General features: G+C 34.4%; 2 protein-coding genes across 41 annotated transcripts in view; both read left to right on the forward strand.

The window, feature by feature from the left end:
* Positions 1-4,397, forward strand: part of LOC132153094 (CLIP-associating protein 1-like) — a 100,151-nt gene extending 95,754 nt beyond the window's left edge. For 13 of the 35 annotated variants that reach the window (XM_059562300.1, XM_059562295.1, XM_059562299.1 and 10 more), the window contains 3 exons: positions 713-919; positions 1,361-1,477; positions 2,971-4,395. In XM_059562300.1, the coding sequence (XP_059418283.1) occupies positions 713-919; positions 1,361-1,477; positions 2,971-3,057 (411 nt within the window). In that variant the 3' untranslated portion in view covers positions 3,058-4,395. Of the gene's footprint in view, positions 1-712; positions 920-1,360; positions 1,478-2,970 lie in introns of all 35 variants that reach the window. The other 22 variants (XM_059562284.1, XM_059562286.1, XM_059562292.1 and 19 more) reach the window with 5 other exon arrangements.
* A 1,445-nt stretch (positions 4,398-5,842) lies between these two features.
* tfcp2l1 (transcription factor CP2-like 1) lies at positions 5,843-17,042 on the forward strand. Of its 6 annotated transcripts, none has more exons than XR_009436616.1 (15): positions 5,843-6,128; positions 6,633-6,775; positions 7,259-7,332; positions 8,001-8,106; positions 8,225-8,331; positions 8,412-8,564; positions 8,898-9,008; positions 9,563-9,660; positions 9,745-9,796; positions 9,903-9,996; positions 10,705-10,795; positions 10,884-10,966; positions 11,142-11,201; positions 16,154-16,205; positions 16,639-17,042. XR_009436616.1 is itself a non-coding variant. In XM_059562323.1 (15 exons), the coding sequence occupies exons 1-15, from the start codon at positions 6,067-6,069 to the stop codon at positions 16,674-16,676; spliced, it is 1,407 nt and encodes a 468-aa protein (XP_059418306.1). In that variant the 5' UTR covers positions 5,843-6,066; the 3' UTR covers positions 16,677-17,042. The 6 variants fall into 6 exon arrangements, 4 of the variants coding, with proteins under 4 accessions (XP_059418306.1, XP_059418308.1, XP_059418307.1 ...); XR_009436617.1 differs by having other exon boundaries at positions 10,884-10,957; XM_059562323.1 differs by having other exon boundaries at positions 11,059-11,201.
* Positions 17,043-17,849: the final 807 nt, after the last annotated feature.

Here is a 17,849-nt window from a genome sequence, read left to right on the forward strand (position 1 = left end):
TTTATTCCTGTGATGGCAAAGCTACATTTTCTGCCATCATTGCTCTAGTCAACCCTTCAGATTCACATCTTTCTCATCACATCTTTCAAATAAGCTTGAAATGTTGAAAAGTTGTGCTTTTTTTTAAGGATTCAAAAGAACAGCATTTTTTGGGGGGGGGGGGGGATATACATTTATTATAAGAACATGATAAATTACTTTACTATCACTTTTGATCATTTTAATCTTTGCTGAATAAAATTTTCATTTCTTGTACTTTTGAATGGCAGTCTGTGATACTATTGTAGTAATGTAAAATCATGTAAAACTAGTTTTTTGGTAAATGAATTTATTCTAGTATGGAAATATATTCTTTTAAACCTAACTCCATTGTCACTATAATACCTCTCCCATGTGACCACATGGTTTCTGAGAAATCAAGCTGGCCAGGTGATTTTTTTCTTTGTAATGGTCTCATTGTGAGTTAAAAGAGCCGATTGGTCTCTTTAATCCCTTTTTAAATCCAACACCTGCGCCTCTGGACACTGAACACCTTGGTTACATCTAAAATGAGATGCCCCAAGTCAACAAATCCAACATATAAATGAATAAATGAATGAAGTACTGGCCTGTGGCCTGTGACCAATATTTTCCCCAACCAGTTTTATATTAGATCTCAGGCTGTTAAACTTCACAAACTCACTCAAGTGCCATCTTGATGTTATATGTGCAGGTGGTTAGGGCGGCTGAAGAGGCTGCCTCTACGTTGGCTGGCTCCATTCACCCAGAGCAATGCATCAAAGTGCTGTGTCCCATCGTACAGACTGCAGACTATCCCATCAACCTGGCTGCAATTAAAATGCAGACCAAAGTAGTTGAGCGCATTGCCAGGGAGTCGCTGCATCAGCTGCTGCCAGACATCATCCCTGGCCTCCTACAAGTGAGTATTGCACATTAGCAGCATTTCATGTTAAAAAGTAATTTATTGGAACTATATAATGGTCAGAGAGACATCTCTGAATGTCTGGCCTAGTAGTTACAAATATTGCATATATATACCCAAACTTAATGTACCGGAATGGAGAATAAGAATTGAGCTAGAGAAAGCTTTTCAGTGACTGTTTTATAGCCCATTTGTTAATTTGACTTTTTTCATCCCAGTGGACAAAATAGGGTTAGTATTAAGTATATTAACAAAGTCTAGACTGGGAAGATTGGGAGCATAGTCAACATGCCTTCTTCATACTTTTGATGATGATGATGATGATGATGATGATGATGATTGTGTGTGTGTGTGTGTGTGTGTGTGTGTGTGTGTGTGTGTGTGTGTGTGTGTGTGTGTGTGAAGATGTTAATGCTAAAACCATCTATCTGTCTGCAGGGCTATGATAACACAGAGAGTAGTGTTCGCAAGGCCAGCGTGTTCTGTTTGGTGTCCATCTACTCTGTGATTGGTGAGGAGCTGAAGCCACACTTGGCCCAGCTCACGGGTAGCAAGGTATGTTCACGTGCGCGCCAACTCAAAGTCCACCAAAAGGTTCACCCTGTTCAAACTGCTTATCATTCAGTCCTCTATTTATTTGTGCCCTCCTCTGCTTTTAGCTGGTTCAAGTTTTTAATATTTGGTCTACTTTCATTGAACTTGGCTTTCACAGCAAAGCCCATTTAAAAATAAAAATAAAAACTGGTACAGTAAGGTTTCATTTGCTAACATTAGTTAACTACATTAGTCTACATGTACAATACTTATACAGCATCTATTAATCATAGTTAATGTTAGGTTCAGCATTTACTAATACATTATTGAGATTAAAAGTTGTATCTGTTGGCATTAGTTAATGCACTGTGAACTAACAGGAACATGAACATTTTTTTTAACTAGCATAAAGGATAATAAATACTGTACAATTATATTGTTAGTTCTTGGTTCATGTTAGTTAATGCATCAAATAATGATGACAATTGAGACCTTGTAAAGTGTTACCAAAAAACTAAAGTAGTGAATTTTATTAGAAGTCTTTCAGGTCATATTTCACTCCAAAATCTAATTTCTAAATTCTTTTTTAAATCAGACCATTATGAATTATTGCATTGTAATATGTTTTCGAGATAACTAAGCACAAATTCTACCTTTCTCATAGCTGTGTGTAAACAATTAAAACCCCCATAGTGTGTGTAAAATAAAAAAAAATAAAAAGAATGTTTTTTTTTCTTTAACATGATATTTGTACTTAAATTGCCATAAATGTACTTAAAATGCTGATATTAATAGTGAAATCTGTGAAATGGTCAATTTGTTGCATCATTTTTTTTGTGAAATCACCTACATTGCCCTTAATCAAGCATAGCTACTAGAGTGTTGTTACAGAAACTTCACAAAAAAAAAAGTTTATTTCATGTATGATCATACATGAAATTGACATGCATTACATTTTTTACTGAATACTTGCAACATCAATCATACATATACAAATATAAATATTCAATTTATTCTCAAAGTTTTTGATAAAAACTAGAATTATTGGCAGCCAAAAAAATATATATATATACTTTCGTGATTGTATGTGTATGTATCAGCTTTTTTTAACAAAAGCCAACTTCTTGGTGGTTTTTTTTTATTGCTAAATATTCTTGTCACAAATTAATGAATTACTGTCACTACATAATTTTAAATATAAAACAGTGGTCAAATATGAAAAATCTCCAATGATATATAGTTTGTCAAGATTAGTTTAGGTTTAGTATAGAATATTACGGTTTTAAATATGTAATGGCTTTGGGCCCACCGGTGGGCCAGTGACACTTACGGGGTTAAGAGAAAACATTCACATTTTTAGACACAATGCAGAAGTAAACATTAACCCTGGCCTTCTAAGATAACATACCTAGAAAGTGCAAATACATGCTCTTATCTGCAAAACAAGTCAGAGGTCTGTATGAGTATTAGCATATGCTGTATTGAAATTGACTCTCTGGCTTTTATTTCCACAGATGAAGTTGCTAAATCTGTATATTAAGAGGGCCCAGACCACCAACAGCAACAGCAGCAGTTCTTCAGACATGTCGTCTTACAGCTAGCAGGATTTACTCTAATCAGTGCCCTACACGTGCATTTGGCAACATAGTTGTGCCTCCTCCAGAATCCTTTTTTTTTTTTGCTTCATCACAGTCTTGCTGGATTTTCTCAGAGAGATATGTTGCTCACTGCAATCAGACTTTTCTTTTCATCCAGCTCCTGGAAACCTCTTAGTGTCTCATGCAACTTTCCATCTGTGAAACATTGAATGTAAAGAAAAATGCATGCCGGCTTTTTGATAGGGAACAGATCTTCCATGATTGGCACTGCTTATATAATTGGAGCAAACAACAAGCAAGCTATCTTCAGCTTCTGAAGAGGTGAAACTACATTTATTAGTAATAACTTATTCATATTTGCAAGTGGTGTTAAAGGTTTAATTGAGTTATTTAGATATTTTAAATGGACACAATTGGCTTAACTAATACATCACTTGAATTTCAATCAACGCTATTGGATCATTTGGCTGGCCGAGTGATAAATGTAAAGAAAAGAGGCAACTGTAAGTAATTTGTAGGTTTGGCTACAATGACAACCCCAAAAAAGAAAACATAGGATTAAAACATTATTATATTCATTTTTATTTCATGGGACTGCAATACAACATCCCATAATGTTGAAAGTATAGGAAATTGTTTCCAAGTCTTTAAGAAGGCTAATGTAAAGCAATTGTGTTGATTTTATTATAGGATGGATTATGTGTTAAAAATGTGGGCCTCACTACAGGATATAAGGACAAACTTCTGAATGTAGAGCTTTTCCTTTCATATTTGGGGAAAAAAAGCAAGGGTTTTGTGGGTAAACATACAAGCCACAACACACTTGGACATTTAAAAGTTCACACTCAGTGGGGTTGGAAACATGACCAGGAGGATCTTCAGACAACAAACAATGAATGAAATCAAACCGATTTACACTTTGTTCTTGTGGCAAGAGTATAGTGATGGAAATTTCAAAACTACTATGCCTTACGTTCCTTTTTCTGTTTTTAAAACTCAGACTGTTATATACATGTCCACAGGCATTCGTACTACACTGCTAAAGCATGGCTCTGCAATTTCCCACAGCACATGTCTACGATGCTAATAATGAAAACCCTCTAATCTGGCTCAAGAACTAGAGGTGATGTTATTTTCTCTGAAAGGTCTGAACTCTTTATTTTTCCTTGTTCATCAGGCGATTTTGTCCATCTGATGTTGTGCTGGGCGTTTAGTGTTTTGTACATACCTTTCAATCATTGCCCCTCCCCGCCACACACACACAAAATTAAGGTAAAAATGGTGTTGCACTCTTTTGCACGTTAACAAATAGCCTGCATGTTTTGATGACGTAACCATCCTGTGCTGCCACGACTGACCTAGGTTTGGCTGTCTGTGCCACATGTCAGTCTGTAAATACAGTATTATTATTGTTATTATTGTTAATATGTTGCCCAGGTGGGGAAGTAGACAAGTGCATAGCTCAAATGGGTCGCACATAGTTGACCAAAATGTCCGTCTGTCCTCAGGCGGTGAATCAGACCATGTAAGAAATTAAGGACAGACATCTGAAAGCACCCTACTTTCCTTAAGTATTATATACTGGGGCATGTGGCTTTTATTGGTATGCTAAGTGTGCGTACCCTTGTTTGATGCAGTGTTTCTTTCTAATGGATTTTAACTGATTTAGACAGACCATGGACCATCATTTTGGTTTAGACAGGGGGCTATTCATAAAAATAATCTGTTCATGAAAGAACAAATTAATCTGTGAGGATCAAAAATGCAAGTATTAAGTTAAACGTGTCCCCTTGGTTTTCCTCAAATGTTGACCTCAAGATATTCCATCAAGTTGTTCACTACACGTTAGACTTTTTGTTATTGGACACAGATCCACTCTTGTATTTATAAATTTGTTATTTTATTTCCTGTCCCAATGTACAGTTTTTTTTCTTTCTTTTTTCTCAAAGGCTTGTGATAGATTTACACCAACCTAAGTCTGGCCTAGAATTAAAACAACTAGAAACATGAATTTATTGTCATGATTATTTGAAACTCTAAAATGTGTCAGATTTTTTGGATGTGGTGCTGTTGAATGTCCTATCAGCAACTCTGGTGTTTATCCCAATTCATGCACCAGTACATTTATAAACTAAGTCTCATATGATGAAGTGTATTCGGTCCTAGTTAGTCCAGTGCCACAAATGTCCATTGCTGAAAAAATGGGATGATACATCACCTCAAAATCAAGACATTAAGTTATATGTGTGTGCGTGCGTGTGTGTATGTATGTAGGTTTGTATATATATATACATTTCTTTTTATTAAATTTTTTGCATTGTAATAGTTCTTTTTTTATGAAAAATTATGCTAAATTAAATTTTTCTTGCAAATTCAATGTGGAAAAAAATAGAATTCTATGTAAAACAGTAATACATTTATACAGCCCCAAGATTCATTTAATCAAAATAATTATAACTACTATCAAATACTACACAAAAAAAGGCAAGTAACATTGTTAACACATTTTTTATTTATGCAAAATAGATTTGACTTTATTTTTTGGTGAAATACAATCTGGACATTCTTGACCGTTTTGTGGGATTCGACCAAATAATAAAATATGTTTTTAGTATCGCCATTCTTTTATGGCAAGGCTTTCCATCAATACAGGTGTAAAAAAGTAAAAGGCGCGTACATGCAGAATTCTGCACGCAAAGTGTGATTTAACCTTACTGACCTTTGATGTCAGAGTCAGTCTGTGCCAAAACAACACGGTGTCAGTTTTACCGACTGCATCGGTTATTAAACAAGCGGTCCAGCAGAGTCCGTCAGAGCGTCGGAGCAGGTGACAGACGATGAAGGCAGAGTGAGGGACACTCACAGCTCACCTGACGGCCGTCACGCGGGCATAAAACACTGCGGACACGTTGGGCTCAGACCAGCCTTTACGGTTCCCTCACCAGCGACCACGTGTTTGGCTACTCATTTTTTTTTTTTTTTTTGGATAAAAACGTCATCGAACTTGAGAGTATGCTGTTTTGGCACCGCCATCCTGAAACCTACCAACAGCACGCGCAAAATAATTTTATAAGGTAAGTTTAGTCCCGCGAGTCAAATAGTGTGAGTCGTCTTACATTTTATATATTTTACTTTCTTTTTTTAATGGTGAAGTAATTATTTAACATTACATAATTTCTAACAAACAACCGTTTTAAAAAGAAAAACTGGAAACTTAAAATAAAATACATTCTGTGTAGATGAAGGAAAGGTATGAAACCTTGGGTGACTAATTTATTAAGAAGCAAGTCAATAATCAGCCAGTAGATTTTTTTGTTCTCTGAAAAGCCACTTCGAGGTAAATCTCATCACTTAACTGCAATGATTCTTGAGTGCAAAATAGACATTTACGTTTCATTCTGAATTGACTTTTTTTTCCTTCTTTTTGAGAATTTATATGTATATTGACACTTGGATATATACCAAAGCAAATTCTGAAATATAATCATATTCTTGCTTTATTGTGGGTAAAGTGTTCTCCAAAGTGCTTCAAAATGTGCCTGACGTTTTCTGCTTCTGCTTCTCATATTTTCTCTCAGAGATGCTCTTGCTCCGTTTCTCAAGCATGAAGAGGAGCAGCAGTCCACAGAGATCCGAGTGTCTCCTTTTCATTACGTGCTTTGTGCAGCCACATCTCCAGCTGTCAAACTCCAGGAGGAAACACTCACATATCTGAATCAAGGTAATGTTAAATTACTACTAACCTTATTGTGCTTGTTTGACTTAAGTCAGCATTTAATGTTGCATTCAAAGCACTATGATTTAGGAAAAGTAACTTTTTTCTTGTACATATCAGTCTATACTTTTGTCTGCATGATGTAACCAAAAGTCTGAAGTCCATGACACCAACAACACACTACATGAAGTGTGAACCTGAGAAAACTTTCAAGACAATCACAACAAACACTCTTTGCTGTAAATGTGCTTTTTAACTTTTTATTTTGAGGGTTATAAATAATTTTGTTCCTTTACATTCAGTTCTGTTTGTTTTTTGTTTACATTAAAATAATATAAATAACTGTGTGCATTTGCAGTAAAGCCAGCATTACAAAATTTACTGTCAATGAGTTTTAAGAAAAGGCAAGACTGGAAGCGTATGTTTCCTACTGGCAATCTATCTGATTATTTGCCTTTTCATTTTAATCTGTTTTGTCAATCTGTATAGGTCAGTCCTATGAAATCCGTATGCTTAACAGGAAACTAGTGGAGTATACAGATATAAGCAGTAAACACATAAAGGTAAGGAAATTATTGTTTTTCCACTATGTAAACTTTTTATACAATAGAAATACGATTACTGATAAAACTTCCACTTCAAACTGGTAGACATTTTTCATTTTTGTTTAAACTCAAAAAATGTAAAACATTGTAGTACGGTATTTATGGAACAAGTTTTGTACAGATGGCCGAATGTTTGTAAATTGAAGTACAAGATGATCTTGGAAATATTCTCACTTCATTTTCCAAATTTTCAAAAACTGATGGTAAATTGTTAGGTTGTTATCCAACAAGATGCCTATTCAATGTTTGTTTGTTTGTGAGCATCAATAAAAAAAAAATACAAAATGTAAATATTCTGGATTATAGCTTGTTTATTATTTGTTAATATACAAATTAAACAAATATTATAAATGACAGTGCACAGTTCCAAATACACCATAGTCAATGAGGGGGGGAAATGCAGTCAATACACTTGTATGTGAAAGTTCATAGTTGACACTTGTGGGAACATAATTGTAAACATTTGTTGCATCATTAAAGTAAACACTGAAGTCACTGAACACTGTAGAAATGTGAGCTGTGTTATGTAATACTGAAGAGAATGCAAGACAATACTGCTTGGTTTTAGTCATGGTGCTGTATGTGTGATGCTCTCTTGACATCAGACTGTCCTATGCTGTTTTAAGAGTATTGTGCGTGTAGTTTTCCATGACCGGCGGCTGCAGTACACAGAGCATCAGCAGCTGGAGGGATGGAGGTGGAACCGACCAGGAGACAGAATCTTGGATATAGGTGGGACCTGCTTTCCTAATAAAGCACGTTTCTAAAGGACTTGACAACATTTGTTTTCAAATCGGGTTGTGGCAGACATACGTCATATGATTTACAATGTCCAATTTGGTATGTTCAGATATCCCATTGTCAGTGGGCATAATAGAGCCTCGAGCCCACCCACTGCAGCTCAACACCATAGAGTTTCTCTGGGATCCTGACAAAAATGCCTCCGTGTTCATTCAGGTGCATGTTTTCCTGACCTCCCTTCTAGTTTTCTAAACTGGTGGTTACCGGTGGTAACTTTTCTGATTCTTTATATCCAGGTTAACTGCATTAGCACTGAGTTCACTCCTAGAAAACACGGTGGAGAGAAGGGTGTCCCCTTCCGCATTCAGATAGACACCTTTGCAGCCGGCGAGCATGGAGAATACACTGAACACATGCTCTCTGCCAGCTGCCAGGTCAAAGTCTTCAAGGTAGAGCGTCTTGTAGACTCTTAAAAGATTTATTTATTTATTTTGATGTTACTTTACTCACTCTCATGTTATAGCCTGCATGCATTTTTTCTTCTGTGTAACACAAAAGAAGATGTTTTGCAGAATGCTGGGAACCAAACAATATTGTCCCCACTGACATTTTTATTTTTATGGACAACAACAAAACATTTCTCAAAATACCTTCTTTTATGTTCCACAGGAAAAATAAGGTCATACAGGGTTGTAACATAATGAGGATGAGTAAATGATTACAGAATTGTCATTTTTGGGAGACCTAACCCTTTAATGATTTTTTCCCCCCCTCTCTTTTAGCCAAAAGGTGCAGATCGCAAGCTCAAGACTGACAGAGAGAAGACTGAGAAAAAGAGTCCTCAGGATAGAGAAAAATATCAACCATCCTATAAAACGACAGTGCTGACTGAGGTGAGAGATCTGCCTTGGTAGCATTTGAGCTTGTTTGTGTCATCCGACATCATCATGTGATTTCATACAGATTTTCAAACAGAATGTCTGAGAAAATCCTCTTTCCATGAAAAGTAATTATACCTTGATTTATACAGCTCCAAAAATAACAAAAAAACGCATTCCATACATTTACATGCAAGGTATTTTTTTTTATACTGATGATCGTAATATGTAATTTTGTATTACAAGTCAGAAAACAATCCAGTATCAGAAGTAGTAAATGATGACAGTTTTCACTTTTAGTTGAAGTATCTGTCCATATGTTAATGATTGCGATATTTCCAGCTAGTGGTCTACATCAAAAACCTCTGAATTTTCCATGTCTCCTGTGAGTGCCTCTTTACTTTGACTGGCCATGGTGAAATATTAAGCACTCTCGCACAAGTAAGATGTGACTGGAATTCACATGATTTCTTGTTGGACCAAAGAAGCCCATATTAAGAATAAGGTCACGAGGTGGGGCCGAAACAGCCACCTAACATAATTAGGTAAACGATTTATTTTCCTTTCAGTGCTCCCCTTGGCCTGAAGCCCCATCAGTCAGCAGAACAAGCAACACTCCATCTCCTGGTTATAACAGCACCCACACTTCTTACAGCTTCCCAGAGGAGTGAGTCTTTATTCAGTATGAAAATCACACCATGAATACATAAACATAACTAGCAACTGCTCTCCCGTCTTATTGCGTTTATAGAAACTGCTCTCCAGACCAGCAGGAGGAGCTACATTTGCCCAGCTGTTCTGATGTAAGTATAGCGGGCAGGTTAAAAACATTAATGTCACACTCTCTTATCTTTATAGGTTTGTATTTGAGGACATGTTGATGCTATTCTTCTTCTTTTTGCCATGTAGCACCTGTTGCCATCGTCATCCATGCAGGATACGCAGCATTGGCTCCATAGTAATAGGTTCTCCTCTTTCTGCAGGCTCTTCTCTGGCTTCTCAGGTGGGCTGAAATATTCACTGAGAATTACAGTTATTGACTTGGTTACAATATCTAGTGAACTGCTTACCATCTTTAAAAAAAAAAATTTTTAGTAGTAGTTTAGAGTTAACATGTTGCTAAATTAAGAACGTGATACTCAGATAAGTGTAAAAAGCATGGAGCACAGAAAATATTGGGTAAACGGCTGATTTTTAATTTAGTTTATTTTTTAAAACATCTAACAGATAAAAAGTATAAACTACTATTCGTAAGTTTGGGTTAATGGTGTTCTTTTATACTTTTTATTCTTTAAAGAATCAGGAAAAGAAATATTAAGCAGTACAACTATCTTTAACATTTAATAATAAGAAGAAATTATTCTTGAGCATCAAATCATGTGGCACTGAAGACTGGAGTAATGGCTGCTGAAAATTCATCATTAAATTACATTTTAAAATGTAATTGTTATCTGAAATATTTCATAATATTAATGCTTTACTGTATTTTATGAAATAAATGCAGCCTTGGTGAGCATTAGAGACTTTATTCAAGCACATTTACATAGTGAATGTTCCCAACCCCAATCTTTTGAATAGTGGCTTTATAATCAACATTTCTCTCACTGTAAATAACATACTACGTGTTGAAACAGAGCTGTCATGTTTTACTAGAAATTTCACCATTTTAAAAATCATACTACTTATTTGAGCTGCTTTGTTAATGTTTCAGGTTCTGATCTGCTTAAAATGAGTAGAGAAGATTTGATTCAGATCTGTGGTCCTGCAGACGGCATCCGTCTTTTCAATGCAATCAAAGGAAGGTGAGCTCTAAATTTGTTCAAACACTTGCTATTGATTCTAACATGTGTCCAAACATTAACTTAGCATGTCTGTGTCAATGTTACCCAGGTGTATACAACCTCGTCTCACCATCTATGTATCCCAGCTACAGAACAGGAACCAACTGCACACCAAAACAGCTGGTGAGGATGGTAGGAGACATCACAGCATCCTTTATGATAGTTGTGACATGCAAAACAAGTGTTACTTTTATTCTTAATTATCGAATTGTTTTTGTCTGTAGTGTACCATGCTCTCTACCTAGAGGACCTAACTGTCCTTGAGCTCACTGAGAAGATAGCCAATCTATATAATGTTCCCTCACAGCAAATACTTTGCGTATACAGACAGGGGCCGACGGGGATCCACGTCTTGGTCTCAGATGAGGTAAGACGACAGGGCATTTTTTATTCATAATATGCATTGCTAATAACTTCTTTTGGACAACTTTAAAGGTGATTTTCTCAACATTTAGATATTTGCATCTCAGCCAAATAGTGTCCAATCCTAACAAACCATACATCAGTGAAAAGATTCTTTATGCAGCTTTCAGATGATGTATAAATCTCAATTTTAAAAAATTGACCCTTATGACTGGTTTTGTGGTCCAGGGTCACTTTTGGGAAATGTTGGTTATATAACTTGTTCATCCAAAAGTTTTTTAATTCTATTGAAAGAAGTCTCGAATGTTCAACAAGGTTGCATTTATTTGATCAAAAATACAGTAGAAACAGTAATATTGTAAAATATTATTTTAAACAACTTTTTTCTATTTTAATGGTCATTCAGTGCTTGATTGCTGAAAAAATTATTAATTTCTTTAAAAAAAAAAAAAAAGCAGAGGAAAATTAATTTTAGAGTCCTCCAGGGTAGTGTACATTTCCATATCAGGAGTATATTTTGTATGTATATTTTTTACATTTACTTTTATGATTACTTTACGGAGCTCCACAAATGACATGCAGACAAAAATAGATTTATTTTAGCCACAAATTAAGAACTCATTCCCTAATTTTATTAGGATTTGTTCCAATGACTTAATAAATTCCCTCTTTTTATTAAATTGTAGCCAGTAGTTTGTTACCTTGGTTTGATTTAATTAAAACAAGGGAACTTATTTGTACAACATTGTAGGGCTGGGACAACGTCGACCTCGATGACCTCGACGCAAAAAATACGTCGACGCAAAATATGCGCATCGATTCGTCGACCTGTTTTTATTTCTCTCAAAAACGTTTGCAAAACGTTTACCTTATGTGCGCTGAATATACGCGATGGCCGGATCAACATTCTGTCCAACGTTATATAACCAATCCAGGGGTTTTTCTGCATTGATCTTTTTTTTGGCGGCTGTCAAAGCCTTATTTGATCGGTGAGTGACAGTGACAGGGCGCGTACGAGAGAGAGCCCCGGCTGCGCGCGCAAACTCACAGTCTTCAAACAACACGAGTGCTTCTTGCTCTCTCTCTCTTGTGCATATTAATCAAAATCATTAAACACGATAGAAAAAGGGCGAAACACCAAAGTTTCATTTGCGCTCGCGCACTCACAGTCTTCAAACTACACGAGCGCGCGCTCTCTCTCTCTCTCTCTCTCTCTCTCTCTATCTCCCTCGTGCATATTAATCAAAATCATTAGACACGATAGAAAAAGGGCGGAACGCCAAAGTTTCACGTGGAGCATTCGGAGATTTTTTTTTTCTCCATGACAGGCTGCTGGCTCCCACTGTTAATTTTTTTTTTTTTTTTTTTTTGGAAAAGCACTATCTGTATTAGCTTAAAGCCCTCAAGTTTACATTGGTTACTGTATTATTTTAATTGCTCTAAACAAGTATTTTGGGTGACCTTTTTTATTGAATGCTAGTTGTTGTTATTTTCATCTGAAAGAAGACCTTTTTTTCAGTAAGCTAGGCCCTATGTGTTCAGTAAGCTTGTTTCAGTAAGCTATGTGTTTTCAAGGCTTCAAGGTTTTATTGAATGCTATCTCTATACAAGTGCAAAGTAATGCATTCTTAGTCAGTCTTTTATTTTGTAATTTTAAGAGCAATAAACATATATTGCAATGTTAAGGAATTCATGTTTTTTTTCATTCAGATATGTAAATCAACATGTATAAATTATTAGTAGTTAATTAATGGGGAGATAATCGAAATCGAATCGGTCTGGAAAAATTAATCGTTAGATTAATCGATGCATCGAAAAAATAATCGCTAGATTAATCGTTTAAAAATAATCGTTTATCCCAGCCCTACAACATTGCCATCATTTAATTATAATGAGGGAACAAATTAATATGTTGTTAGAAGTTTGTGGCAATTATATATATTTTTTCCCACGTCAGGTGCGGGGCTCCATATTAGTTTACCCAAAAATAAATACAAAAGGTGTTTAGTAAAAAATGTTGACACTGCTCTCTTCCATATAGATAAGTGAATCGTGACATAAACTCTAAAAATAGACAAAAAGCATGATACACTCACAGAAATATTTCACCCAAAATTTAAGATTTATGTAATTTTATTACATGACAAATTCCCATTTATATTTTTTTCATAATTTTAACACAAATCTACCAAATAAACTTTATACGATTTATTTTCATTAGGATAATAAAACCTATTTATTTTAAATGCATAATCCTCAGGTTTATGTAATTAGTTTATGTAAAGTGTAATTATTCTTAATTAATAATAAAAAGTTTATTTATTTAAAATACATAAAGTGTATTGTATAAATTGCATAATAATTAAGAGAACTAAATCAGGATAATTAAAAAAGTTAAATAACATTTATTTGAATCATGTTTAATGTATGCTTATATACTAAACCAAATTAAACAATGCATCACATTTATGCAATTGTTTCCCCATCTTATAAAAAAAATAGAATTAGACACACAAAAACAACTCTATTAGGTTATTTGTGAACTTACCCACTGTGCAAAGTTACGTCCAGTGGACGTCTTTTTATGTCTTTGCAGACGTTGAAAAGACGTCCACTGAGGAGCCAGAATGAAAGTTTTTATGACGTCTTTTTTTGACGTCTTCTGTACGTCCGATTTAGACGTTCACAGAACCTCCTTACAAGGTTAAAAACTAGTTCAAAAGTGGTCAGCGGAAATATTTCAACATCATTTAAGGTTCATTTAGACATCATTTATACTGTTTCTGGACCAAATCAACACTCTCAGGATGCATTAGATTTAGACTCATGTTATTTCAATGTAATTTCCAGACACTGTGTTTGTCCTAAAATCAAGAAAATAAAATAATCTTCATGAAATAATGAAATAACTGATAATTGAGCATGTGGTAAAATCAACTGCAAATCAAAGACATTAAATCTCTGAAGATCTCAGCAGAGGAGGATCAAACATCTCCACAAACAGCTTCACTCATTAGATTGACTTTATTTCTGTCAGACATCTAGAGAAGCTCTTATTGAGAATTAACAGAGGTATAAATGTTGATATTTGATTCATTTGAAGTCACCATTGTGGTGGAAAGTGTTTGGTTTAGTTGGGATCTTGGTCCTCATACTTCTTGTGTTAGCTTGTCTGTGGCTGTTATAACTGTGTGTTTGTGAAACACTGTTGTTGTAGCAAAGAAAGACACATTTAAGAGAGCTCAGGTGTTATCAGCTCTTTGTTGGTGATGATAAAGTAATCACATTACAACTATCTGAGGTCATGAAATAAGTGTTGTTTTGTTTGTATATATCTCCTAAACCTTTTGACTCTGCAGTACAGGCACCAAGAGCAAAATACTTATTGTGAAGTTGGACAAAATGCATGCGTTTGAAATATTTTGAGCAAAAGCATCATGTACTCTCACACACAGACATCAAGATTTAGCATATGCATCACAACAATGGTGACTTCAAATGAATCAAATATCAACATTTAAACCTCTGTTAATTATTAATAAGAGCTTCTTTAGATAAACTCATCCTTATTTTCCAGCCTTTTTAGTTTTAATTGTCACCATTGATGTGATGCATATCCACAATCTTGATGTCTGTGTGACTACATGATGTGTTTTTTAAAAATAAGTACATTCTTTATTTCTACAAAGTGTCTGTCCATGAAAATAAATACATAGTTGCAACAAAACATTAATAACTTATTGTGCTATAGTTTAATCAACATTAAAAGAAAGATGTTAGCACTTGAGCTCACTGCTCTCTGCCACAATGAGAGTGTTTTATAAAACACAGTTATAACAGCCAGAGACAAGCTAACACAAGAAGTATGAGGACCAACATCCCAACTAAACCAAACACTGTCCACCACAATGGTGACGTCAAATGATGTTGATGTAAATGATGTAAATTGATCCTCCTCTGCTGAGATCTTCAGAGATTTAATGTCTCAATCATCAGTTATTTCATTATTTCATGAAGATTATTTTATTTTCTTGATTTTAGGACAAACACAGTGTCTGGAAATTACATTGAAATAACATCTAAATCTAATGCATCCCGAGAGTGTTGATTTGGTCCAGAAACAGTATAAATGATGTCTAAATGAACCTTAAATGGTGTTGAAATATTTCCGCTGACCACTTTTGAACTAGTTTTTAACCTTGTAAGGAGGTTCTGTGAACGTCTAAATCGGACGTACAGAAGACGTCAAAAAAAGACGTCATAAAAACTTTCATTCTGGCTCCTCAGTGGACGTCTTTTCAACGTCTGCAAAGACATAAAAAGACGTCCACTGGACGTAACTTTGCACAGTGGGTAAGTTCACAAATAACCTAATAGAGTTGTTTTTGTGTGTCTAATTCTATTTTTTTTATAAGATGGGGAAACAATTGCATAAATGTGATGCATTGTTTAATTTGGTTTAGTATATAAGCATACATTAAACATGATTCAAATAAATGTTATTTAACTTTTTTAATTATCCTGATTTAGTTCTCTTAATTATTATGCAATTTATACAATACACTTTATGTATTTTAAATAAATAAACTTTTTATTATTAATTAAGAATAATTACACTTTACATAAACTAATTACATAAACCTGAGGATTATGCATTTAAAATAAATAGGTTTTATTATCCTAATGAAAATAAATCGTATAAAGTTTATTTGGTAGATTTGTGTTAAAATTATGAAAAAAATATAAATGGGAATTTGTCATGTAATAAAATTACATAAATCTTAAATTTTGGGTGAAATATTTCTGTGAGCAACACTCTTTTCCTTACTGATTGTTAAAATGGATTAGAATGCCAGGAAATACAGTAACCCAAGAATACACTGTTTAAAAAAAATCTGTAAAATGTGTTACAATGCATTTAGGTCACTCTACATGTATTTTTTTTTTCTTTTTCAGATGGTGCAGAATTTTACAGAAGAGTCTAGCTTCATTATCAGCACTATGAAAGGTAACTTCATGGACATGGTATTTTTATCTTAACTACACTGATTGGGCCTCATGTTTATCAAGCTGGAGTTTTGTGGTGAAAATTGTCATTGCACATGCACAAAAGAACAGTGTTCTAAAGTGTTCAGAGTGTCCAGAGGGCTAAATATTTGCTGACTTTACATTAAACACAAACACTCTGATAAGCACAAGTTCTATTTAATGCATACAAATCACAGGTAGCATCTGGTATTGCCACACTTCTGACTTTAATGGCTCACTGAGCAGGCAACTGTTAAAAAGTCCTCAGAATGGAATGTCTTTGTGTAAAACAGGTTACTATTTAAAACATAAAGCAAAAGAACTAAAACAACAACAACACTGGCAACAGTGGCAGTATGTTTGAATCTCTATTGCATTTAATATTGGCTATGTCTTTTCTTATGTGATGGCAGATGAATGTAATGATGGCTACCATGTTGTGCTGAAGTGACCTGAGACTACTGGAGCATTGCAGGTGCCTTTGGCTGATTTTCACAATACTGGACTGTTTCGAAGTTAAACATCACCTGGAGGAATGTGAGCTGAACGAATGTGGATACTTTTTTGTATGATGTAGATGACTGTTGTGTATTTTAAAGAGAGAATGTTGTGAAAGGTTATCTTAAAACGAATTAAAATATGAATTATTTTATATTTTATGTAAGTCATGTTTGTTTTATAAATTTCAGTTTTAAAGTAATTATTTTTATCATATTACATTGGTATTGTAACATTCCTTTGTTTTATTATTACATACAAAATAGCAAAATACATTACTTACTGTGCAGATGACCGTAGCGAAAAAAAAAACACAAAATTTAATATATTTATGTTTTTTATTTAATGATTTATGATACAATTCTAAAAAAAAAAATACTAATTCAAAACTTGGCCATTTATAAAATAGATATTGGTGTAAATATGAATGCCATTATTGTGCACAAGCATGGATTTTAAAGATCCCTAAATAATTGCTAGCAGAAGATAATCTCTCAGTAATGCTGGTGTGAATTGATTCTTTTGTTCCTCACAGACTGAAGATATCTAAATAAAGTTATTGCTCAGGATTTTATTTTTCTTTGCTTTGCTTTTTCTCACACAGTGCTGTTGAGATTGGTATTTTTGTAACTGATCAATGCTTATGTATTTTTTCACAAAGCTTTTTGAACTGTATAATAACATCTGTTTGTTTGGTGACCTTATCGTGATGAACCTTCCTATTGGATAAGTTTTAAAAACTTATTTTGCAGGAAAAATGCCATAAGTGTTATATACATTCGAATAGTAAATATTCTCCTCATAAATGTAATGTTTATGTTTTTAGTGTTTTACAAGAAACTTGTTTTATTTGTGCCATTTTGGATCACCCTACTTACAGATGTGAAGAGTTACGCCTGTCACATCAAGTCACAAAAAAAAAAAGCTTCTACGTTTATATTGTGTGCATACAACATATTTACGAATCAGCTGCTCTTTTTTTGCTTGATTGACCGTACAAATCTTTCCCCTGAGATGTAATGTTTATCAGTAGGTTGTCTAGGTTCAGCTTCTGAAATGTGCTGGTTATGAAACAGAGTTTATTGACTAAAGACATTGGTTTCTACCCAGATTTTCCTCCAATTCC

Source organism: Carassius carassius, chromosome 11 (assembly GCF_963082965.1).
Source record: "Carassius carassius chromosome 11, fCarCar2.1, whole genome shotgun sequence".
In the NCBI taxonomy this organism is placed as follows: domain Eukaryota; kingdom Metazoa; phylum Chordata; class Actinopteri; order Cypriniformes; family Cyprinidae; genus Carassius; species Carassius carassius.

Excerpts from the sequence above, each read along its gene's own strand:
- tfcp2l1 (XM_059562323.1), top strand. The coding sequence starts at position 6,067 with ATGCTGTTTTGGCACCGCCATCCTGAAACCTACCAACAGCACGCGCAA. Across the intron at positions 7,333-8,000 it reads TAAGCAGTAAACACATAAAG|AGTATTGTGCGTGTAGTTTT; the intron begins GTAAGGAAATTA and ends TGCTGTTTTAAG. Across the intron at positions 9,997-10,704 it reads GCTCTTCTCTGGCTTCTCAG|GTTCTGATCTGCTTAAAATG; the intron begins GTGGGCTGAAAT and ends TTAATGTTTCAG.